General features: G+C 42.1%; 1 protein-coding gene across 1 annotated transcript in view; it reads left to right on the top strand.

Moving 5' to 3' along the window:
* The window catches only part of cacna1g (calcium channel, voltage-dependent, T type, alpha 1G subunit), a 256,257-nt gene that overhangs the window by 123,438 nt on the left and 107,455 nt on the right, over positions 1-25,364 (top strand). The window contains exons 6-10 of the mRNA XM_067487999.1: positions 17,259-17,418; positions 20,357-20,651; positions 21,127-21,219; positions 21,334-22,246; positions 22,970-23,370. Of these exons, the coding sequence (XP_067344100.1) occupies positions 17,259-17,418; positions 20,357-20,651; positions 21,127-21,219; positions 21,334-22,246; positions 22,970-23,370 (1,862 nt within the window). The remainder of the gene's footprint in view (positions 1-17,258; positions 17,419-20,356; positions 20,652-21,126; positions 21,220-21,333; positions 22,247-22,969; positions 23,371-25,364) is intronic.

Below are 25,364 nucleotides of genomic sequence, written 5' to 3'. Positions count from 1 at the left end.
GCAAGACCTCATTTTGCAATAGAAAGTGACTTCAGGATGGCGGTTCCTCACCTGTCAAAGTGCCATCTTCAGGGGTTAGAACAGCCAGCTACAGTCTGAAATTTGCTATTTATTATTTGCCTGCTGGCTGGGGTTAATTTATTCTCCCACCCTGGTTATCAGCAGCTCAATAGTGCCATAAGCAGCTGGAATTGAAGGTGAATTCCACTTACTTACAAATTAAAGGCCGTTTCTAGCATGTACTTTTTAAATTTTGAAAAATAATTGCATAATGTCTTTTGTAGCTCCAGAGGAATTCCATCCTTGGGGGAGAATAACACCTGATGATGTCATCTGGGTTACTTCATCCTTAGTTTGAGGGCAGATTTAAAAATGAGAATCTGGCTTTCGAACACTGCATTTACTGAAGTACACACAGAGCATGTAGTTTATCACACATGCTGATAACTGATCTACAGCTACTCAGCTACATATGCAGCAAGCTGTGTGTGTTCTGACATCTGTCGGTTGTAGCCAGCATTAAATGTTACAGCAACACGTGCTACAGTCCTTCTTTTGAGAGCGGATTTCAGACGGGTTACCCTTTTGCTCTGCATGTGCATCAGTGAGCATTAGGTATCCATGAGCCTGTGGCTGGTTCACCAGTTCTCCTTCATTGGACCACCTTGGGTAGGTACTGATCAGTGTGTGGTGGAACAATCAACAAGACATGCCAGATACATGGACCCAGTCATCTAGCTTTTAGAAGCTGGCCCTTGCCGAAGACACTTGGATCCTCCTTTCAACACATTACCTTTAAGAACAGACTCCCCTCCTCAATACTTTGGCTCGATACATTATATAAGTGGGCTTCGATTTTATCAATAACAATGAATTCAATGACGAGTCTGCTTTTCTGCAAATCCTTTCACATTTCTTATACTGTCCGTTCCTGAATAACTGAATAAGACACTGACAGTAGTAAGTAGTAATTAACTAACCTAAGACACCAAGGATCTTCATGAGGTTTAAATTGACATAAAAACAGACAATAAAAGAGGATACCCCAGAATGTAGATGATGACAGTGGTGTGTACACAGTTGTTTTACGTAAAACAAATGTGTTAATGATTGAAACTCTACAGTGAGACTCTCTGGACATCATGGTGACACAGTAGTAGATCTAAAGAACGGCATCAAGAAACTAAACATAACGTAAAAAGATAGATCATAATCTGCTTCACCCCTTAAGGTTGACGGATTTCAATAAAATGTTCCATCATATGTGTAACCATGGCTTGGTTGATAATTAATACAAGTGCTGCAGTGATTATCACAGGACACAAGTGCACACACGACACACTGACTCTTCTTCTCTGTTCTAAGGCCTGACTATTGTCTATAGCCCTATTGCATCGTTTCTTTATTGTTTAGCCATTGTGTGTCCTTATCAAACTGGTACACACACGTATTACGCTCACAAACACATACATTTCCCTCACACTCTTACATGCAAACAGCAATGCTTGCACGATTGTGCGGTTACCAGTGCATCAGTAATACAGAGTGTTTCATCTTGTTCTCATTGCTTTGTTAGGCTCGGTGTTTGAGCTGTGCCTGGTTTATACACCCTGTCTTGTACTTGTGCACAGATTAGTTCTAAAGGCAACGACAACACAACAACATCATTGACCTCCCAGCTCCTTACATGCCTATGTCCTCCTCCTACAGCACATTGTTTGCTGAGATGCAGTACTGTAATTAAACAGCAAGAATGTCGTAGCTGCTTTTCTTCTTAAAGCGGTTGGATGGGGGCTGTAGGTTTTTTAGCGAGACCCAAGTCCCCCTTTGACTTCTGCTGTTTCATTGGGACGTGAGAAGAAGGGGGAGAGCCTGGAGGTATCGGGGGATGGGTTTGATCAGAAACAAAAATCAAAGACTGAAAAGGTTAGAAAAGGTTCAGAATAGGACATTTTTTGCCAGCAGATGAAAGCAAAGAATGTCACAAAATAATTCTTTCTCTTTGCTGTCAATTCTAAAGACAAAAAGACCTTGTTAGTCAAATCTAAACATGACAGGAACATCTCAGGCTGTTGATCTTTTGTCCCTTAAAGAAATAATATAGTCTGTATTTGCCTTTTCAGCTAGAATTTGTTTTTAATTTAAGAAATTGTAGCAGCTTAAAACAGTAAAGTTTGAAATTTACTCTTTGATCATTTAGAGATGTGTTGTGGAACCGAATTCCCAGATAGTCTTAAAACAGGAGTAGGCAACGATCTCACATACACAGCTGTCATTTCTCAAGCAGATGTTATTATGTTCATTCTTTAACGAGGATGAAGTCCAAGTTAGAAACTACAAGGGGATGTGGAAGGAAAATTCGCTTGAGACAACCCTGAGTGACCTTGTATTGTATTTTCTACAACCGCTATACAGACACTAGAAGTGACTGAGTTCTCTCTACTCACATTTGGTGTCTGTCAGCCTACAACCTGGATTAGATTGTTGTCTGTGCCAAAAATTTCTGTTATTGACCAGAAATTATTAACAAAATAAATAAAAATAAAACCCAGACACTGGGAAACATTTCAAAATTCTTCATCATAAAGAGATTGTTTCTCACAAAAAAAAAATTTTTTTTAGGCTGTTAGGCAATGAACTACTTGTTTTCTAAATATTACTCCCACTGGTTTGTAATGTTGTTAAATCTGAGTAACTATGATGGTTTGTGACAATACACCAATAATAATAAGACCCAATTAAACAACCAGAGCTCTGGATAAAGGTGCAGGGAGTGAAGAAGGGATTCAAGGGAAGAACGCTTACTGGGGAATTGGGGAGGTGATGCGAGCTGGCGTGGAGAGGTCTGGTAGTCAGGGTGTGGAGTGGCTGTTCAGATGGGCCAAAGGAATGCTGACAGCAGGGGTAGAGGTGGAAAGCAGAGATTCTCAGTATGGGAGTCTGACATGTACTGATTCCCCTAGTACTCGCAATCAAAGTCCGATGATCCAAAGCAGAATGGGCACCAATCAGCCAGAGGTTGTGAGGCAGGTCCAAGATCCAAAAACAGGTTAATTCATAAGGTCAAGTCAGAGTTAGTTAGGGGCAGAAGCAGTGAGGCAGCTTCGAGATCTGAAACGGGTTCAATAGAGATCAGGTCACGAGCCAACTCTGAAGGGCAGGTCTGATCCGAGAAACGTAGAAGGTCTCTGTTCTCTCAGTTTGGCAATTGGTTTGTGGGTGAAAACCGGATGACAGACTAACTGTTATGCCCAACAGACAGCGAAATTTGGACCAGAACCTGGCTGTGAACTGGGGGTCCCCTCTAACCAATGCCTTCATTCTTCAAAAGCCAATTTTATGGCGAGTAGTTCACGATCTCCTATACTTTAATTTTTCTCAGGTGGAGACAGTCATCGGGAGAAGATAGCACACAGGTGAATCTTCTGATCCTCAGAGTACTGAGACAAGATGGCCCCTACCCCGGTGTCACTGGTCTCCACCTCAAACATAAACTCCTCGCTGGTGTCCGGAAGTGTCAGGGTGGGGGCTGAGGAGAAACTCTTTAAGCCAATTGAAGGCCTGTTCTGCCTGTGTGTTCCATTCAAACGTTCTTTTAACAAATGTGAGTTAATGGGGGGGGGGGGGGAGGCAATGGAGCGATAGCCACCGGTAAATTTCCGACAGAAGTTAGCAAAACCAAGTGTACCACCTTCACCTTGTCAGGGTCCATCTAAATGTGGTCTGCAGATATCATGTACCCCAGGAACGAGACTGTCGAGGCATGAAATTCACACTTCTCTGCCTTTTAAGAATAGCTTGTTCTATAACAACTGCTGGAAGACCAGGCGGAAGTGTTTGGCATGTTTGGTCAGAATGGAGAAAGCTAATAACGTCATCAAGGTAGATAGGTAGACAAACTTATACAGCATGTCTGCCAAAACATAATTGACGTAGGTTTTGGAAGATGGCAGGGGTGTTGGTCAGCCCGAACGACATCACCAGATATTCGTGTTTGGCAGAGGTCGTACTGAATGCCCCCTTCCATTTGTCTCCCTCTTTTATGCGGACAAGGTGATAGGTGTTTCTGAGGTCTAATTTGGTGGAGATTTTAGTGCCCTGTACGAGTTCAAAAGCGAGGAGATTAAAGGCACTGGGTAGCAGTTTTTAATAGTAATCTGTTTCAAACCTCCGTAGTCGATGCAGGGACGCAGACCTCTGTCCTTTTTCCCCACAAAGTAGAATCCAGCAGCGGCGGGAGAAGATCATGGCTGAATGAGTGCCGCCTGCAACGCCTTCACAACGTATTTTCTCATTGTTTCCTGCTCAGGGAGAGAGTGAAATAAGTCTGCCTCGAGTTGGAGACGTTCCAGGGATAAGAGCTGTAGTACAAGCATGAGGTCTGTGTGGAGGTATGTAAGTGGCTCAAGCCTTGTTGACTATGCATCAGGAACTTTAGAGAGGTCGTGAAAAACTGATTCAGAATCTTCAATAACAGGTACAAATGATGCAGGTGCAGAATGCAGGCCGGTTTCAGAGCATAAATTTTCCCACTTACCCGTCTTCCAGTCCATGTGTGGATTGTGGGTCTCCAACCATGGAATCCCGGGTGATGAGGAGACTGGATGACCAGGAGAGAGAGAGAGAGATTTCACACGATTGTCTATAAACAGAGAAAAGGGAGCAATATTGTGGGAAACCCAATGAAGGTATTGGTCATTCAGGGAGCTAACCTGAAAAGGCTGAGGTAGAAGAGTGACTTCCACATTAATTTTCCAAGGAAAGTCGCAATCAATAAAATTAACGTCAGAGCCAGAATCAGTTAACACAGACACTGGGGTACAAACAGAGCCAACAATGACCTTGCCTGAAGTGAGAGGCTTAGAGGCTGGTGGTGAGATCAGAAATTGGTTCAGCAGCATACTTCCAACACGCGTTAAGGCCCTAATTTTGCCTGCCAGGTGCTAGACCATTGGCCGGGACCGCCGCAGTAAAGGCAAACGTTTTCTCTGAACCGCCTCGCTCTCTCATCATCGGATAGGTGACTGCGCCCCAACTGCCTGCGTTCTGATGTATCTGAGCCTACAGATAAAGGTTTAGTCTTTGCTGCGAACCAGTGCTCATGGGAGTGAGACTGGGATTGGGAAAAGCAGCAGCTGGAATGGAAGGACTGATTCCAATCGGCCTAACATTCTCGAGAACCAGCTTGCCTGGCCTGTGACAAGCTCCATGAATGAGGTGAGGGTTTTGAGTCATAGTCAGAGCAACCTTTACACAATCCGCCAGACCCTGGTAGAAAGCATCAAGGAGAGCGGTTTTGTTCCAGCTGCTGGTCAGCGGGGGTGATTCTGAAATTATTTATATAATCAATCGTAGGCTAAATGTGCTGTGTGAGGGTCATCAGGGTGTGGGTATCCTCAGTTTCTGGATTGGCAGGATCAGAGGTTCTAATGAGCTCTGTGGAGAACACTCCACTTTTCTTCCCCACTCTGCAGTAGCCCACAGTTTAGCTTGGCTTTTGAGGAGTGAGAGAGCATAAGCAAAAGTTGAAGTTCAAATGTCAACTCTCAGTGTGAGAAAAGCTCTAGAGTAGGCCGGTATCCCCCACCATATCTGTCTGGCGATGGCAATTTGGGTTCCTGGTCGGACATGATCACTATGTTCTGTTCAGATTCCGGGGCTGGCGTAGGGAGAGGATAAGGTGCAGGAGATAGAGAAGCACTCGCAACCTGGTGGGATAGATTATCCAATCTTACATCCAAAGAATCTAATTGAGCCTCTTGACTAGCAGTAGCCCCCTGTACTGTTAAGGACCACTCCCACACCTTGTAGCTGGTTGGATCCATATTGGCCCAATTGTACTGTAACTGTATGTGTAAATACACCAATAATAATAGGACCCAATTAAACAACCAGTGCTCCAGATAAAGTTTGTAGTGATTTATTAAAGAATTAGGTCCAGGGATTGAAAAATGGCTTCAAGGGAAGAACGCTCAAAGGGGATCTAGAGGTGATGTGATGCGCTGTGCGACTGGGCCGAACGAGTGCTGAGAGCAGGGGAAGAGGAAAACAGCAGAGATTCTCAGTATGGCAGTCTCACATGCACTGATTCCCCTTGTACTCACAATTGAAGTGAGCACAGTTAAAGAGTAAGGGTGTCTGGAGGTCCGATAGTAGAGTCCAGGTCCACTACCAGTGAAGTCAGAGTTTGAGCGGAGGCAGTGAGGCAAGTCCAAGATCCAAAAGCAGGTTAATTCACAAGGTCCGGTCAGAGTTAGATGGGGCAGTGGCGATAAGGCAGCTCCGAGATCCGATATCCAAATTGCCAGAGAGTCGACCAATGTGGGCAGACAATATTGCGATTGTAACAGGGAGACGGGTGGAAAGGGGAGAGCACGGGTGAAAGCAATAACATAGATTGTGGGGGTAAATATTGAGAGGTGACCGGAAGTGCTGGCATCAAAATAAAAACCCGAAAATAAAGCTGGAAACCATAACAGTAACTTTGTCACAGTGCTAAGTGAAATTACCAAAACATTTATTTGACATTTAAGCAGTTTGTCCAAAGAAATCCTGAGTATAGACACTGAGCACATTAATTATTTAACACTTCATACATTATAATTATATAATTCATGCATTACAGTTAACTTTTAGTTTGATTTCAACACCTTCAACATAACACAGTACTCTGGTATTTTTAGTTCAGTTAAAATGGTGGCAACAGCTTCTTATTGCTAAATAATAACTCTTGTTCTATGTAACAAAACTACTTTTGGTGCATTGACTGACAATTAAAGCCTTCATAATACAAAACAGCCAAACCACACACTATACCGTAAGTTTTTATAGAGTTTATCAGTAATTAGGTGTGAATAGGTTGAAATGGCAGAACAGTCATAATACGGACCACGGAATTACTTAAAAGCATATTCATAAAATGTTAATCCCTCTGAAATAAATGTAAAAGCCATTTATGTCCCGGCAGTTCCTCCAGTACCTTACTCACATAGTCACAGCAGTAACTTAACAAAATGTCAGCTTAAAAGGAGTAATTGTACACCGACAGTCCCTAACCCATAGCTTCATTACACTGAGAGGAGTTTGTTGCCTGTATCATTAACAGCAGAGAAAAAAAAAACCTCTCACAGTCAGATGAAATGCAGATATGTTGTTTTATTTGCAAAGCCTTTCCAGGGTTTTGCCTGGAGCTTTACTTTGTGACTTCTAAACATAGAACTCTTCAATAGCCTCTTCCTATTCAGACCTTATTTTCTCATAGTGATGACTTCATTTTATATGTGATCCATAATGATGACAATACAGTTAAAAAAAAAAACATTGCCTTAAAAGTAGCATAAATAGCATAATCATGTTTTCAGATGAGCTTGTGTTTTACTGAGCACCATGATTAACACGCCCTCTGTGTGGCTTATTTTGAGCCACGGGTGCTTTAGAAATTAGTGTAAGCTTTTTAGTAACCTGTGTTGCAGGTTACTAAAAAGGCTTCACATCTAATTAGATTACAGCAGTTTCATACAGAAACTCATTTGGGTAAATAAAGCAGCAGGTAAACACAGTTCAGAAAGCTTTTCTGTCCTCTGTTCTCTCCATCACTTTTGATTTTTCTGCATGTATGCTCTCGTCGGGTCACATGGCTCACTTATGCACAGGCACTTTTCCATTTCTGGGACGTCTAGTCATTTACGTCTGGAGTCACTGAGATGGAGCTACTTTATCACTGACTCAGAGCGAATAAGAAGAGACGCAGGTGGATGCTGGCCCTCGACTCAGAAAGCCCATTAGTTCACAGTACACAGATTACAAAGCTGGCGGGGTTGGAACTGGACCTGGACAGCAGAGCAGAGGAAGCAGACCTAATCTGCCTGCTAACAGATGGCTCCCCCGATCACACACAGCCACCCGCCTGCCAGCCATGTTGGAATGGAAAAGCCGCCCACGGTGAGGTTGGAGAGGGCGTGCAGGCGGAGGAGGAGATGATTGTGATTGAATATGAAATGTCGATCACTTGGAATGAGCACACTATTCAGGTCGGGAGAGGCCCAACAGATTGATTCTCTTATCTGGGAGACAAACACAGCTTCTTTCCTAGATATTCATGTTAGCTTGCATCACTGATTGAAGCAGAGTCTTCGCTTATGACTCACTGTAGTTGATTTGTTGTTTGAAGCTCTTTCTGCAACCAGATATTTTACTCTCGTACCATCGTCTGAATTGCTCTCTATCTGCCGTCATTCTAATTAATAATGTTAAGTCTTTCGGCAAACAGTTCTGCGTAGCCGCAGGTGAAATCCATATAATTGCTTTTCTTGATGTCACCAGACCATTTGCTATATTGCAAGTCGATTCAGGCTGAAATATCTCAAAACGATTAAGCACGGTTCTACAAACAGGCCCTTACATCTTCTGTCCTTATTCTAGTCGAGGTGAAAATGAAACAAATGGCACAATGCTGTCTTCACGATCCTGCTGCTGTGCTGTGTTTTAAATATTAGATGATGCTTGGCTATCTTTTGTACGTCTAGATGACAAATAGTCAGCTTCCATGTTATTAAAAAAATATATGTTGCACATGTAGGTGGGGAAAAAACTTTTTGTTGTTCTCAAGGGGACACGTGTTTTGGTGAGAATATATGTATAACTTTGTTTCTACAGTCCACCAAGTACTTTTTCACTCAACTGTTTTAAGGTGTTTCTTCCCTGCTCTCACAATGTTCATTCATTCAATCGTTAGCTTTAGTTTTACTTATTTATTTATTTTGCTGACCTATTCTGTACACGTTGCTCAGTGTACCAGTGGTTTCTTTTCTTTTTCACGACATTCCTCAAGAAATTGTGCAGGCCAGGTCTAATGTGTGTGCAATGTCTCTCTTTTTTGGGGGGGGTTTTCTCAGATTCAAAAATGGCTTGCATTTTTCTTACAGACCGTTATCTGCTCTTTTTTTAAACCACAAATAGAGTCTAAACTAGTGATGGGTAGATGACACCTCATGGAGTGTATGGCACAGTTCCCTAACTGAAAGAGAAGTGTGTATGATCCAATTAGTTGGAATATAACCCAAAAAATATGACTTAAAAGTGTGTAAAATGCAGAATGTACAAAAATTGTTGTTCTGTCTCCGAGGCCAGTTCTCCTCCTTTAGGAAAAACTCTTTCACAAGGTACAGATGAGGTGAGAGTATATAAAAATTTTAAAGCAAGTTTGTAGAGTGCACTGATGAAGTGCTCCTGTTTATGTAAGACAGCTCTGTGGCCCAGAGCCCACATTTCACCTGCAAATAAAATTCAAAGTTAAGTCATGTGAAAAAAATTTACAAAGCCCATAGCATGCTGAACATTAAGTGAAAAGTCCTCCAGAAAGTACTTTGAACATAATTACCTCAAATGAAAACAGAGCAAAAGTAGAAAAATTAAAACATTTACCTTATTTGGCGTTATGAGATCAAAATGATTCCAGACTACAGAAAATATCCATTTTCTCGACGGTTCCTAAAATATCAGTGGATAATGACGAAACAAAAACTATTACAAACAGCACCAAACTAGGTCTTCTCTCCTCCTTTCTGCAGATATACAATCAAAAGTAGCACCTATATAAACACAATTTATTCCTTACGACACAGCAGTTGTATCTGTCACGAGAGTTTCGTCAAAGCCATATACACATTGATACAGAGTTTCACTCTTTGTGCTTGATACTCGCCCCGATGCTTCAGTATTGTTTGACCCATCACTAAACCCAGAGGCTAAAATCAAGACCAGTCAGTCAAAGCTAATAATTGCTTGAACAGTCATTCTAACAGAACAGTCACATGTTCTGTTACTTTTGCTTAAAATGTGTGACCTGATCCTATTAAAAGATGCTATTTTCTATGGCAGTAAATATATTAGGTCATAAATTCGACATTTGAAAATTTAATACTTTGAAAGGTGACTCTATCTTTTCAATATTTATTTTTTTGTGTGGTTTCCAGCATAGCTACCACTCCTGAAAATGTGAAGCATGTGAAAATGTAAAGATGATTGACATTTATATAATAAAAAAGATGAATTTCGACTTGTGCTGGTTTTCCTTTAAAGCAAATTGAGTTAAAATTATCGATTTCATGATAATTTGTGACACCCGCATTTTTTATTTATTTTTTTTCGGAGCACATATTAAATCATACTGTTTTTATGATGAATGAGAAACGAGGCAAAGGATCAATTTACACTCTTCACTGGTGCAGCTGTCAAAGCGTGGGACATATTTAGCATTACATTTTCACTGAGCCGACATATCGCCACAGTGAATCGCAGCGTATGAGAGAAGCCAGCGTGGCTTGGCCTGCAGCACACACTAATCCCGACTGCTGTCACTAACTCGGGCTCAGCTAAGCATCATCCTAACAGCTCAGCACATTATGCTCTGAGGGCAATCACTTGGAGGAACTGCCTCTTTATGTGTGCTCTGTTTATTTGTGGGAGTATTTTGTGTTTGCCTACAGTCATTCAAGAAGTGTGTGTGTGTGTGTGTGTGTGTGTCTGTAGTGCTTATTAATGACCAGAGAAAGAGAGAGAGGGGGATAAAGTTGCTATTGTAGGGACAGTCAGGTCTGTCAGAATAAATGAGTCCCCCACACCTCTGTGACTGCAGCTCAGTGTATCACAGCGACGCGCTTTCTTTGTGAGATAAGGCCGATTACGTTAATCGGGAAACCAAGGGCAACAAATTGCCACCGTTTAATTTGTACACACAGCTCTGCACTGGATCACTTGTCTGGAATCATGACGGGATGTGTCTCTTGTAAACAGAATTGTCACACATCTTTGACCTTTTTTCACAATGTGATTCTAAGTGCATCAGAGACACATTTTCTTCGTGACTCATCTCACTCATACACTCCTTTGCTGGTAATTGTGTAGTGCAGCTAGTGTGCAGTTTATTGCAGCGGCTACTCCACAAGTTGAAATAACATTAACAGTGTTTTCACGAGTCTTGGGTGGTTTTCAGGACTTTCCGTCTTTTCTCACTTTCTCCCCAGCTGGCTTTCACATTTACATCTTTCCCTTTTGAGAGGATGATGGCCACAGAAGACACAATCCCAGCATGCATGTTATTCTGCAGATGCTCCTCCCTGTCAATCATTTTCCCATCCTTCAGTAGTACCTTTGCTCTTCTCCTTCCTTCACCTCCTCCCTGCTTCTCGTGGCTGTCTCCCTCCTCCATTGTTCTGTATATCAGAACAAGTTTGCAGTCCTCGTTTTGCCCTTCCGTCTGCCAACACCCATCGCCTCTCCCACATCAAGAAAGGGATCTTCAGTCTATCTACAAATATGAAGAGTTCTTCCTGCAGTTTGGTTTGCAGATGGCATTATGTTGCTAGGAGTTTTATTTTGAATGTTAAACATGCCTTGTAAATACATGCGCTTCATAGAAAGCAGCAACTCCCAACCAGATTTCAATGAACAGCACCACATGCTAAAAACCCAACAAAGCACTCTCCATCCTTACAGTATGTTCAGAATCATGTTTCCAAATATAACCAGCTTTGTGAAAGAAAGCACATGTACAAACATTCAACTGAAACTCACAGTGAATTATGTGACTGTAAATGCTAGAACGCTTGTTTCTAGATGATACAAATGCATATTTTGAATCAGTGTCGTACAGTTTTTCATCCTTGCTTTGATACATATTTCAAGTCGTCATCCTTTCCAATGCAGTTCATTCATGTCTCGAGGCTGAGCTTGTAAAAGCCCATAGCATGCTGAAAATTCTTACTTTATAAATATTTATGTCAGTGAACCTTTCAGTGCCATCAGAACGACAAGTCCTTGTGTTATTGTATACAAACAAGATAAATAATGCTGTCCATGTACTTTCTAATGAGAACCTTGCCTAAAAGTTTGACATTAATTGTAAATGTAAATATTCTTAGCATTGCTATGTTACAATATTGCATGAAAGAGCATTTGTTTGTTATTGCAGATCATTCTGGTGTTACTGTGCCTAAGCAGGCAAAGTCAGGGGTAATTAAATCTGAATTGATTGCTGTTTTGACTAAGAAAGGCGTTTTGCCTTGTGACTCTGAGGCCATAGGTGCATCTGCCAACGTAAATGATTCGGCAGCACAGCCTAATCTGAAAGAGCTTGAGGTTGCAATGCGCCGTTTGGAAAGAAAAGGACTGCAAGGACACAAAATGGAGCTTGAGAGGCAGGTTCGATTGAAGAGGACTGAAATGAAAGTGTCCTCCTCCTCCTTACCTGTCTAACTTCGATCAGATGAGTTTGATGTAAATCGGTGTATTTGTTTGGTTCCTCCTTTAAGCGAGAAGGATGTGGATAAATACTTTACCTTGTTTGAATGTGTTGCAAACACACTAAAGTGGCCGTGAGTGAGAATATTGTTTCATTGCTATTGCAGTGTGTTTTAATGGGCAAGGCTCAAGAGGCCTGTGCATTCTTATCACCAGAAAACAGTCTTGATTATGGGAAAGTTAAAACAACTGTATTGAGGGCGTATGAATTGGTGCCTGGCTCACATCGCCAAAACCTGACAATCATACGTGTTGAATTTGGTCGTGATAAAGAAGTGTTGTTTGATCATTGGTGCCAGTCTAAAAGAGCTGATGGATTTTTGTTGCCTGTGTGATATGATATTGTTGGAAGAATTAAAGAACTAGATAAAAGTGTCACTTATATTAATGAGCATTAATGACGCAGTTCTGGCTGATGAATACATCCTCATGCACAGGGGTAACTTTGAGAAGTCTCACTTGTCCTTTGAGCGTGTTGCTCCTGCAGCCAAATCATTTAGCTTTCCAGTGAAATCGTGGCGGAAGATGGTGAAGATGATGAAGATTTTTGAAAAACTTTACCCAAACAACAAACTTGCGAGAATGAGTTTAAATCCCGCGTTTTAGAAGAACCTGAAGTTGATGTGGAGACTCCTTTTATAATGAAAGATTTAGTTTCCCTGACAGAAGGGGACATGAAATCTTTATTACCATCTTGAGAGTGCAGCCTTACAGTCCGTCATTTTGGAAGAAGTATTGCCTTTGTCACATAAATCCTCTGTTAACTCAACAGCCTTGGTTCGGGGATTTGGCATGCAGTTTATAGGATTACCATTGTATGCTATTTACCCTGACGTTCTTCTTTTTCTTTCGGCTGTTTCCCTTTCAGAGGTCGCTACAGTGCATCATGAGCCTCCCTCTAACTCTGTCCTCTGCATCCTCTTCTCTCACACCAACTAACTTCATGTCCTCTCTCACCACATCCATAAATCTCCTCTTTGGTCTTCCTCTAGACTTCCTGCCTGGCAGCTCCAACCTCAGCATCCTTCTACTGATATATTCACAGTTTCTCCTCTGAACATGTCCAAACCACCTCAATCTGGCCTCTCTGACTTTATCTCCAACACGTCTAACATGAGCTGTCCCTCTGATGTCCTCATTCCTGATCCTGTCCATCCTCGTCACTCCCAAAGAGAACCTCAACATCTTAAGCTCTGCTACCTCCAGCTCTGTCTTCTGTCTTTTCTTCAGTGCCACTGTCTCTAAGCCGAACAACATTGCTGGTCTCACCACCGTCTTGAAGATCTTTCCTTTCATTCTCGCTGATACTCTTTTATCACACAACACACCTGACACTTTTCTCCACCCGTTCCAACCTGCTTGCACTCGCCTCTTTACCTCTTTTCCATCATTCCTCTGTTTTCCAGAGCAGACCTCCATCTCTCTAGATTTTCCTCCACCTGCTCCCTGCTCTCACTACGAATCACAATGTCATCTGCAAACATCATAGTCCATGGAGATCCTTGCCTTACCTCATCTGTCAGTCTGTCCATCACCGGAGCAAACAAGAAGGGGCTCAGAGCTGATCCTTGATGCAGACCCACCTCCACCTTGAACTCCTCTGTCACACCTACAGCACCTCACCACAGTCTTACAGCTCTCATACATGTCCTGCACCACTCTAACATACTTCTCTGCCGCTCCAGACGTCCTCATACAATACCACAGCTTCTCTTCATCTTCCTCACCACCAGAGTCCTTTTACACACCCCCATTCTGTGTTGTCTGTCTACACTCTCCCCGACCAATACTTTGCAGTCACTGATCTTTTTCAGATTATAACGTCGACACAAGATGTCCTCCACCTGAGCGCTTCTACCTCCGCTCTCATCTCACCCTATGCTCCTGAGGCACCTCCGATTGCAAAAGCAGGTCACTTACATGTTAGAGAATGGCATTGCAGGAATTAGTTCAATTCATGGAGTTTGCCGTGTCTCCTAGCTGATAAATCTGATGGTTTTGACCATGTTTGCACTAACTTTCCAAAGGGGAACAGGGTAACGAAGCCTGATTGTTTCCCTTTTCCAATATTCTGTTGTTCCCCATGCCCGAAACATGTCGTGAACTATGCTGTTTTATTAGGGATTCTGTGGTATTAACTGTAAGAATTTTTCTGCATTCGTGGCCCCGCTCACTGATTTCTTTCACTGGTTTGAGGGTTGTCCACAATCATTTGATCGTGTTAACGCCCTGCTCACACATGCCCCCTTGCTTGCTGCACCTGCATTTGTTTCTCTGTTTAAACTTTCCCTTGATGCAAGTGACGCTGGGGCGGGTGCTGGCCTCCTTCAGGTGGAGGATGATGGGGTGGTACACCCTGTCTTGTATATCTCTAAAACGTTTACTAAGTATCAACACCACCATTTAAAAGGAGGCTCTTGCACTTGTCTTGGCCCTTAAACATTTTGAAGTTTATGCCAGCTCAGCTTGTATACCTGTCGCTGTTTATACTGACCAAAAACCTTTTCATATTAATAATCAGATGTGTAACACCAACCAGAGGTTAATGCGCTGGGTACTCTTGCTACAGTCCTTTAACCTGAGGTCAGCCACATTAAAGGGTGTGAAAATGTCTTGGCCAATACCTTGTCACAGTGGTATTGGTCAATAAAATAAAGTACGTGAATGGTGACTGCAGCGCTTCCCCATCAACTGTTTTTAGGCGGGAGAGTGTTACGCATGTCTGTTTGTCCTGCTTTTGTTCCCCTTTTTTTTCTCCCCCTCAGATTACTCTCCTCCCTCGACCTGTTTAACACCTGAGCACATTGTAATCGGTGCTTAGGTGGATGGAGACGAGGTGGTAAAAGGGACGGAGGTAGTGCAGGAAGGGGAGGATATTTTTGATTGTTTCACAGTAGATTCACACTTGCACATCACATACCTCTCGAAATATAATGGAAAATCTGTCAGAAGAGTTTGTTACATTTTCTACAAGCTGTGGTGTTCTGTTGTCATACACAGTATTCACATAACATTCATTTAGTTATCTAATCAAAAACACTTTAACATCCCTGCTTTTTTCAGTTCTTCCAAAGGGGCTGGTTTCAAATGTCTTTCTCAGTCTCATCCTTGTCTTTCCCTCTCTCTCTTCTTCTTCGTGTCTTCCCCTCCATCTCCTCTGTTCCCGTGTGGCTGCCCAGCAGACAAGCTTTGTTGGCACTCCAACAGGGACTAACCCGGCCTCTTCAATTACCCAGAAAGACCCTGATCAGAAAAAATGATCCTCATTATTGACGCCTGACTCACCAGGCCACTGCTGTGAGGATAGTCATGTGGGCGTTTTACAGAGAGAGAGAGAGAGAGAGAGATGGAGAAGCAGAGGGAAGAAGGACAGTTAGAGGGAGGGGGTAAAAACAAAAAAAAGTTAGATGGATGGATAGAGAAAATCTGTGAAAATAACATCAAAATCCGAGCCGCAGTGACAGAAGGACACAGCCAGATTTAGCAGAGGGGTGTGTGGGCGGTAGGAAGTGTGTGTGTCAGAAACTTGAGGGAACACTGTCCAGAGCAGACAGAATCAGAGATGTACTGAATGAAAGGCAAGAAAGAGCAGGTCTTTAACTGTGGCATTAATTCCAAGCAAAGTGTAGGAGTCTGGCTGACACTTGCACAGACCGCTAACAAATCTCCATTCTTCCGTTTGACTCAGAACTCCTGAGTCTTATCCAAAAGTATTTTTAACCTTTTATTCATCAGGGGAAGGATGTAGCTGGGAACACTTTTTCTTTTCTGTAATAGGCTGCTTAATATTTACCCAATTACACAGATTAAAATCCACTATGGTCCGAGTAAAGCACCAAGCATGTATTAGGTACTGTTGGAATAATTTTGAGCTCCCAGTGCTTCATCAAAAGTAATAGTAGTTGAGTGGTTAAGACATGTACCATGTACCAACAGCTGCCTCTCTTTACCTTTCCATTGTCAACTGAAGAGTTATCTTTAAAAAGAGTGTATGTTTAGTTTTTTATTGTACTTTTACTATGCGATATAGTAGACATACCATGTAATGTAGACCCTATGGGCATAGGAGTATACATCAGGAAGAATCATCATCAATCACGAGGAAATGGCAGATAACCATAATAGTATTCGGATAATAGTTTCCTGACAAATACAAAAGAGAAAAATGTTCAAATGTAGAGTGTCGGCGAGAACCACGGCGCAGTCGTACAGCAGCGTCATACCAAACCAGTGACACGTTTGTCTCGTTCCTCAGAAAATTTCCATTTCCTTAAAACCTCCCCACTGTCAATTTAATCCTGAGAAAAATTGTTATGCTGAGTAATTTTTGTTTTTCAGGAGCCAGACTCTATAGTGTTTAGAAGCAACACATCGCACTGCTTTCCATCCGTTACAGTGAGTGAGCCTGTTTTGACAGTCCCTCATTAAGTTGTTTTACTAATGTAAAACATAAAGTATAAAGAGGCTACATTAACCAGACTGTAATGTGAAGTATGCTATTGTTTGAACCGTTTATCATTATTATTAAATTTTCATTAAATTGTAAAACAGTGCTATATTCACTGGAATATATGTAATGTAATAAAATGAATAAAGACACTAAATTGTGCACTTGTCTCTGTGTGTGTGTGTGTGTGTTACAATGTGTCGGTACTAGGGAGTGCGAATGGCTGTAAATTGAGAGGTACTTAGATTGGATTGGATTGGTTGTCATATCAATCAGCCTATTAAATAAAGTACCCACTACTCATGTCAACTATGAAACTTCTTGCACTGCCACTTGTAGTGAAATACAGCCATGTGCTAAAGCTATTACGCCCTTATTTGGAATTTGCACATGACCGCAGGTTTCATATCCTAATCCGTCATAACTGTACATGAATTGTAGTATCTGTGTGCACTAGTGTGCTGCTGTGTGCTGCACATCAGTTTGATCTTGTCCTCGTCTCCTCTCTCAGGTATGCGTATCCTGGTGACCCTGCTGCTGGACACCCTGCCCATGCTGGGCAATGTGCTGCTGCTTTGCTTCTTTGTCTTCTTCATTTTCGGCATAGTGGGTGTCCAGCTGTGGGCCGGCCTGCTCCGAAACCGCTGTTTCGTGGAAGACAACTTCTCATTGTAAGTTATACTGTCGCTCTGTTAAAATATTGTGTGTGTAGTTTCTATGTTAATTTGTAACTTTTTGAAAACTACTGTATATAGTGAAGTACGAATGACACCATCAATATATTGAATACAAATATTTAGTGAGGAAGTATAGAATCAGGCCATCCCTCAAATCAGAGCACTTACTCAGAACACACATAAGCAGATGGATGGATGTTGGGGGATGCTGGGTAACATGGACAGGAAGTTATTCACAATGAACATGAACAGAGTTTGGTTGTGCTACTGTAGCTCGTTTGTGGCTAGACCCTACGGTGAGTTATTCGTTCTGGTAGGACTGAACTCGGTGTAAAACAAAAAATAAAAGGTTAAAAAGCTTGTGTTAAATGCCGGGGACATGAAAGGAGAAAAGGGACAGGATGAACAGAGGGTGACAGCAGGAAAACAAAGGAGGCCAGCGTGTTTGAATGGCCAGTTATTTAATGGAGTGTGGACTTTGGGTTTGCCTGACACTATCGGAAGGTTGGTGGTCTGAATGCTTATTAATGGCAGCCAAGTGCTGTTGTGTTTTTTTTTATGCTAATTAGCCATGTGCAGCTAGTTTCAGGCAGGTGCAGTTTCCCTATTTAATATAATTTTAGTAAAAAGTGAACATAATATAAACCTGTGTGGTTGTCTACTGGTTCAGCTAAAGGCTACTGCTTCTTTGCGTCCCTTGTTGTTGATTACAGCCTTTTTTAACAATTGGACATGTGTGGAGGCTAGAAATCACAGGAAACTAGATTATATTGCACGTTGAAACTGGTTGGAAAGACGTGTGGACTAATATAAGCGTCCTGTACAAACATGTTTTGCTTTGTAATCACTTAGTTTTTGCACTTCTAAACATTCACAACCATTGCTGAAACTAGAAATGGTTTTTCAAAGTAAACTCTGGACCTTATAACGACAGTGGTGTAAATTGTGTTCCCTATTTCCCAGCTTCTGTAAATTGTTTTTTCTCAGTCTCAATCTCTTCTAGATCTGTTACTTACTGCTGTGTGACTGCAAGTATTGGGACCAAATCTAAGCCCTTGCACTCTGTCCATTTATTGACCATTGTCCATTGTCTTTGAAAGACAAATCTTGACCAGTACATTACCTAATCAATCATGGAAAAAAAAAAAGAAAAAAAGAAAAAAAAAATCAACAAAATGCTTGTAGATTTTTTAGAAACAGTCTTGGCAGAATAACTAATCTTGATGATGCCACGATGTGATGACCTAAAACGGCATGTAGATCTGTAGAAGCAATGTTGTGAACATTTTACATGGTCCATCAATCCATCCATCCATATAGCAGTATATTAGGTAGTTCCACCTCAACCAACTGCACGAAGGAGCCAATTTTATGTAAACTCCTATGTCATCATCAAGAAATAGACTTTTACCACTCAAGCTTCTTATTCTACTTTCCAATTTAATTGATTCAGTAATTTTTTATAATTTTTAATTTTTTTTTGGAAACTGTGTATTCATTATATCATCAGGGTGTTACAAAAATGTTTGGATAGTTTTTAGGTTTGAGTATCTTTTTCATCCAATTGTGTACTGACCAAATTGCTGCATTAAAGCTGAGAAACTGCCAAAAGAATTTGGACAAACTTATTTATTGGAAGAAGACTGTAAAAATATTCTTCAAACTATCTGTTGAAAACATTTATCCAATGTTCCAAACCTGAATTCATCCTACTTTTCTCTGCTGCAAATATCTGATGCCTCACTTTTGTCACATTTTATTGTAACTATGTGACATTTCCCCATTTGATGCTTTAAAGCACTTTAAAGATGGCAACATTCCTTTAACATAGTATAAACTATAACAAACAATGGTCAGAAGATCACTGGTCATCTATCATGTATCTAGATCTATTATATAAAATACAGATATTCAACATCTGTCCACAAAAGGTGGACCAACTAAAAATCAATTTTGTCGTCAGCATTGGCCATCCGATATTGATCGTATTATTTATTCTAAATGTTCACAGTGTGACTCTATTAATTTTGATGTTCCTGAGAAAATGAGATGAGATTAACAGGTTTCGGTGGGATCAGTATCAAGGTAAAACTATGGAGTAAATCTTGACCTTGCATGATGAATTAGTTCATGGACTTAAAGTTAATGAGTTCAGCATTTGTCTCATCACAGTGATGAATGGGAGATACACAGTACATGTACGGTCCTTGAATAATGAGAAAACCTCATGTGATCCATGGTTTATGCGACATGCGCACCCATGACTTAATCATGCTCCCTGTGCCATCCTGGATAACGACAATTTCACGACAATTTCACAACAACGACTGATTGGATGGAAATAAAGTGCGCAGACATTTGGTAAAACCCAAATGTGGTCACGGGATAGAAATAGCATCATTGGAAAGCCACTGCTTACTGAGAAGAAGTTATGTGTTGTGTCTGAAAACTGACACAACCCACCGAGATGACCCATAACATTTTAAGGAGAATGTTAAATGGACTTTTGAGTCAAAAGTTGGACTGTTTGGAAGACAGGGATCATGTTACCGTACATATGGTGTAAACAAAGGATTCCACGAGAAAACCATAACGCCGGGCAAGTATGGTGGTGGTAGTGTGATGATGTGGGGATGCTTGCCATGAGGAAAACATCAGTTCTGCTCTTTACCAGAGAATTTGACATCAGCTCATTAGTCTGTGTGCCGGTCATCAAAATGGTCGTAATTTAAGAGACTTTGTATAAGATGTGTTTGGATTTAGAACTGGTAGAAATTATGATCTTTTTTTACCTGAAGGGAAATTATCTATCACAAAGACCAGAATTTCTCAAAAAGAACAAGATCATGTCACTGTTTTTTTTTTTAATGTCTTCATCTCCATATAAACCAACAATCCCTGCAATGTCCTCTCTTCTTCCCCTCACCCCAAGCCCTCTGTCTTTGAAGTTGCCTAAATACTACCACACGGAAAACGACGATGAGAATCCTTTCATCTGCTCTCAGCCCCGAGAAAACGGCATGCGGGACTGCAGCTCGGTGCCCAAGTTGTATGAAGAGGGGGTCCTACAGTGCACTCTGGACATGTCGTCTTACAACAGCACTGACAACACCACGTGCGTCAACTGGAACCAGTACTACACCAACTGCTCTGCTGGTCTTTCAAACCCTTTCAAGGGAGCCATCAACTTCGACAACATCTGCTACGCCTGGATTGCCATCTTTCAGGTGAGGTGGCTACATGTGCATCTAGATTAATACAGTTTAAGATATTGTATTAAATTAAGAGTGTCTGCAAAGAGGCAACACCATTTGGCTGATGCAACCCTGTATCACATAATGGAGAAAACGTGACTCATGGTTAGTTAATCAGAGACATTGAACCCACCGGATTATAAGGTGGCGACAACCTCACCCCAAGACTGCAGTCGCATTTTTCTACTCCATTTGTTTGCTATCTGCACATGATCTGAAAAGTCTTTTCATGGGATGTCCATTCCTTGCTGTTGAGCTTAGAAACTGGCTTCTGCTCAAGTTTGCTCCCGTGGTGTGATGCACACAATAAATGTGGGGATTCAGCTTGACACTTCTATATTTATGGCATTTTTAATCAGCATATTTATTTATGCTCTTTATTTGCTTTCCTTTTTATGTTTAATTTAATGTTTGTTCTTATGAGTCTCCGCTGTCTGTTACTCTTTAGGTGATCACACTGGAGGGCTGGGTGGACATCATGTACTTTGTGATGGATGCCCACTCTTTCTACAATTTTATCTATTTCATCCTCCTCATCATTGTAAGTGCTGCTCCATGGTGCCACCAGTAGTGTGATTGAACAAGTGGGTTAGTAAGGGGACGGGTGTGTGAGCTTCTACTGTGAGTGTGTGAATAATGATGTTGTGGTCCTCAGATTGGCTCATTCTTCATGATCAACCTGTGCCTGGTAGTCATCGCCACTCAGTTCTCAGAGACCAAGCAAAGGGAAAGCCAGCTGATGAAAGAGCAGCGGGTGCGCTTCATGTCCAATGCCAGCACTTTGGCCTCCCTCTCCGAGCCGGGCTCCTGCTACGACGAGCTCCTCAAGTACTTGGTGCATCTCATCCGCAAAGGGGCCAAACAGTTGGCGCACATCTGCAGGTTCCTGGCTCGCCGTGCCGGTCTGAATGTCCGTGCTTCTCCCCCGACCACAGAACCCCAACGCAGCCAGGGCCAGAGGAGGAGGAGGAAGTCCTCCAGGCGGGAATCAGTGTCAGGTCATCACATGGTGCACCACCATCACCACCACCACCACCACCACCACCACAACCTGGGAAATGGCAGTGTGAGGGGACCCGGGAGCATCAGGTGTCTGGAGTGGAGAGATGTGGAGGCCGGTGCCCACAACAACAACGGTGGTGCACTTGTAGCAACAAGACCCTCCGGGCAGATTCTCTTAGCTCCACACAGCTCTGTGAAAGCAGCCACCTCTGATACAAACCTTGCCATTTTGGCCAGTCCTGCTGTAGTTGCTTCTGATTCATCTTCAGTTCACAGTGTGTTCAATGCCGAAATCTTTTACTGTACCCCTTCACCCACCGGTGTGGGGTCAACTCCTGGCTCCTTCTCCCTAAACCCTGCTCAAAAGTCCAAGGCCATGAAGAGGAACTCGGTTCCCTTCGCTGCTCCCCCTCCTAAAAACTACCCCACCCTGCAGGTCAAAACCCTGGAAGAGTCCAGACGAGGTAGTTTTGTAGCCAGCACTCTGACTAACATAAACTTCAACCTCAATATCCCACACGTGGAGAGACGACCATCATGTGTGGTGGACACACTCAATCCTACAGGTATACTGCTCACCACTAACTCACAGTGATGATAATCTGAAAATTATGATCGTATTTACAGTCAAAAACTTGAAAAGTGTTTGTTCAGCTCCATTAGCTGCATTCCTCCTGAGTTAACTTTTGTAAAAAGCTGGAAAACATGATGGGATCTCATTCGGTCAGAATCAGTGTTTAATTTCATATCAGTGTTGAGGAAATAAAGTCACACGCCACTGGAAGCAGTTCTTATTCTGCAATCACCTATTTGGTTAGTATTAATATTGCCACGATTTGTTGTTAAGCCCAAAACTTCAACACAATCCAGATTGTTTTGTTTTTTCTCTGTGACAGACAGGAAGGCTGCTAATTAGAGTCAATAAATGTTAATCCCTCATGTCCGAGCTCACAGCCAGCTTTATTTGACCCTAGCCAAGTTCTAAAAGTCAGTAAGTCAGGTTTTCAGGTTTTACAGATGGTGGAAACACTGGCTGCCAGCCAGGCAGGCAACAGCACCGGCAAGGCATTGCTTATAAAGCACACACTTCCCATCACCTTCAAACACACTCCCTCTGACACACACGCAACTGTGCGAAAATGTTGCCGTTTGCAAAAGATCTTTTCTATTGGATTTGACAGTTTGTCTAAACCATTTCATTCACGTACTTTATCACAATCACGCTGATTTTGCTGCACTTCTACTTCTCGTCTCAAATTCTGCATCTGACCTTTCTCACCCTGCTGTAGTCTCGCTTTCCTGCCAGCTGTCGGCCCGTGACCTCAGCACCACCAGCAGTGCCATGGAGACAGCGGCTTTGACATTAGACCCTGACAGCTGCCCCTACTGTGCCAAGGCCCTGGCCAACGAATCAGAGGGTGGCACTGAAGGCAACGAGACTCCAGGTGACTCTGACAGCGATGGTGTGTATGAGTTTACCCAGGACTCCCACCACAGGGACAGGAGAGAAAGCCGGCAGCCCAAAAGGAAGCACCGCAGCCTAGGCAAAACGGCAGCGAAGGTGGTTCACTTTTGGAGGCTGGTGTGTGAAACCTTCCGGAAGATTGTGGACAGCAAATACTTTGGCAGAGGAATTATGATCGCAATTCTGATCAACACTCTGAGCATGGGGATCGAATACCATGAGCAGGTTAGTGTATATGTGTGTTTGTGTTGTTCTGATTCAGAAAAGCCTAAGTGTGTGAAATTGAATACAGCGGTTGGATTGTGCTCCATTGAAATAGTTGCAAAATTCACAATGGAAATATACACTGATGCGTAATGGGGCAGTTGGATGATACATAATGAAGGAATGTAAGAAAGGTATAGGTGGATCTTCTGTGTGTGTGTGTGTGTGTGTGTGTGTGTGTGTGTGTGTGTGTGTGTGTGAGATACTCTGGGTGATTGCGTAAGCTACTCTGCTCCCACAGGTCCTACTGAAATTTCTGATGTGTCTCTTGGGTCTCATTTGTTTAGATGAGTATAATTACAGCCATGTGAGAGAGAAAACTGAGCACAAGTGCATGAGACACAGCTATAGAAACAGGTTATTTAATGGGTGAGGAAGCCCCCACAACATTTGACATTTGCTCACCCTCTTTCTTTTATTCGCAATTCCTCTGTGTCTTTCTATTTGGTCTATAGGATTTGTGGTTCGATCCCTGGCTCCTCTAAGCCACATATACTGACATTATGACAATATGACTTATTATGCAAGTTTTTTTTTTTTTTTTTACCCTAGTTACATTTGTGCTTCTGCAGTACTTCGTTACTTATGATGAAGTGCAATTGTGTTTTTTTTTCGCAAAGTTTTGGTAACAGGAAAGTTTTTCTTGTTTTTAGCTTTGAGAGAGGAAGTTTCTCGTCTGGGAAAAACCTAACAGCTTGTGAGATTCACTGTTGCTGGCATTAACGTTCTGTCCTTTGTACCTCTAATGATTCTTCTATACTAAGTAATCTGTAGTCTACCATTGTCACTACTTCAACTTAAAAAAAAAAACACATATAAATTAAGTGACAGAAGTTTTGTGTGTGTGTGTGTGTGTGTAGGTTTGCAGTAGGAGATTGAAGCTTGGCCAGGTTTTTACGGGTTACTTTTGGTTTCTGACCTAGTGCCTATAAACGAATCCAGATGCCAAACATCCTCAGAGCACACACATGCACACATACAGAAGGTTTTATAGCTTTCTAGTCTCCACCTCCTTTCTTTTCCTCACTCTTGTCCTTCTACCTTTGCTCTTTTTTCCTTTCCTTCTTTAATTTGTGCTGTTACTTTTCCTCTTTGTCTCTTTCTATGTTGTCTCCTTCCTTTTTCCACTGTGCTTTTTCTCTGTTTTCTACTCTCGTTTATTCCTTGTCATTATTTTTCTCGTACCTTCCTCCTCCTCATCTTCTAGCTCCTCCCCTCAAGTCTTTCCCTTCTGCCTCTTTTGATTGCTTCACTACTTTGGATAACATGGATCCCTCTAGTCTCCAGACAGGCTGCTGAAAACTTTACAGACACTTCATTGATTGCAAGCCCATCGACATCCAATAGACACAGGGATCACTAAGCCTCTGTTTGTCTCCATAGCTTTGTCCACATGGAAGAGAAGCTGGGTTTCAGTTTCCACACAATCTCCAGCCAAGTTTACTGCTGGAGTTGTGCACGAATAGTTTACCCCATGCAACTACCACTTTTACTATAAAATGATATGAGTCTACTCTGCATTGTATTTTAGAGTTGTGTAGTTTCATGTACTATGCTTATAGCTACACACAAAATGTATTTCTGTAATGATGCATCATCAATGGTGCATCAGATGTGGTATCAGATGATATCAGTTTCATTAAAGCTCGAGTGTGACACTTAAGCTATCTTCAGAATCGAAATCAGCCCTTTCTGTTCTGCTTGGTCTTCCCTCTCTGCAAAGTTCCTCAGGTACACTAATCATTAAAATGTCATGATTGGTCCATAGGGTTCGCTGTCCTTTAAAATATTTGGGAGCAAATATGACACAGGTGCCAACAAATCTGGGTCACAGGAAACTTCGACATCAACTCTCTACATATCAAAACAATAGCAAAGCAAATGAAGAACCAATAAAATTCTGATCTTTACAGGACTGCACACGCTACCTGGTGTTCAGCATAGTATGTCCAATG

This window comes from Channa argus, chromosome 20 (assembly GCF_033026475.1).
Source record: "Channa argus isolate prfri chromosome 20, Channa argus male v1.0, whole genome shotgun sequence".
Lineage (NCBI taxonomy): Eukaryota > Metazoa > Chordata > Actinopteri > Anabantiformes > Channidae > Channa > Channa argus.
Note: the sequence above shows the minus strand (reverse complement) of the source record. Positions and strands in the feature narration are given on the sequence as shown.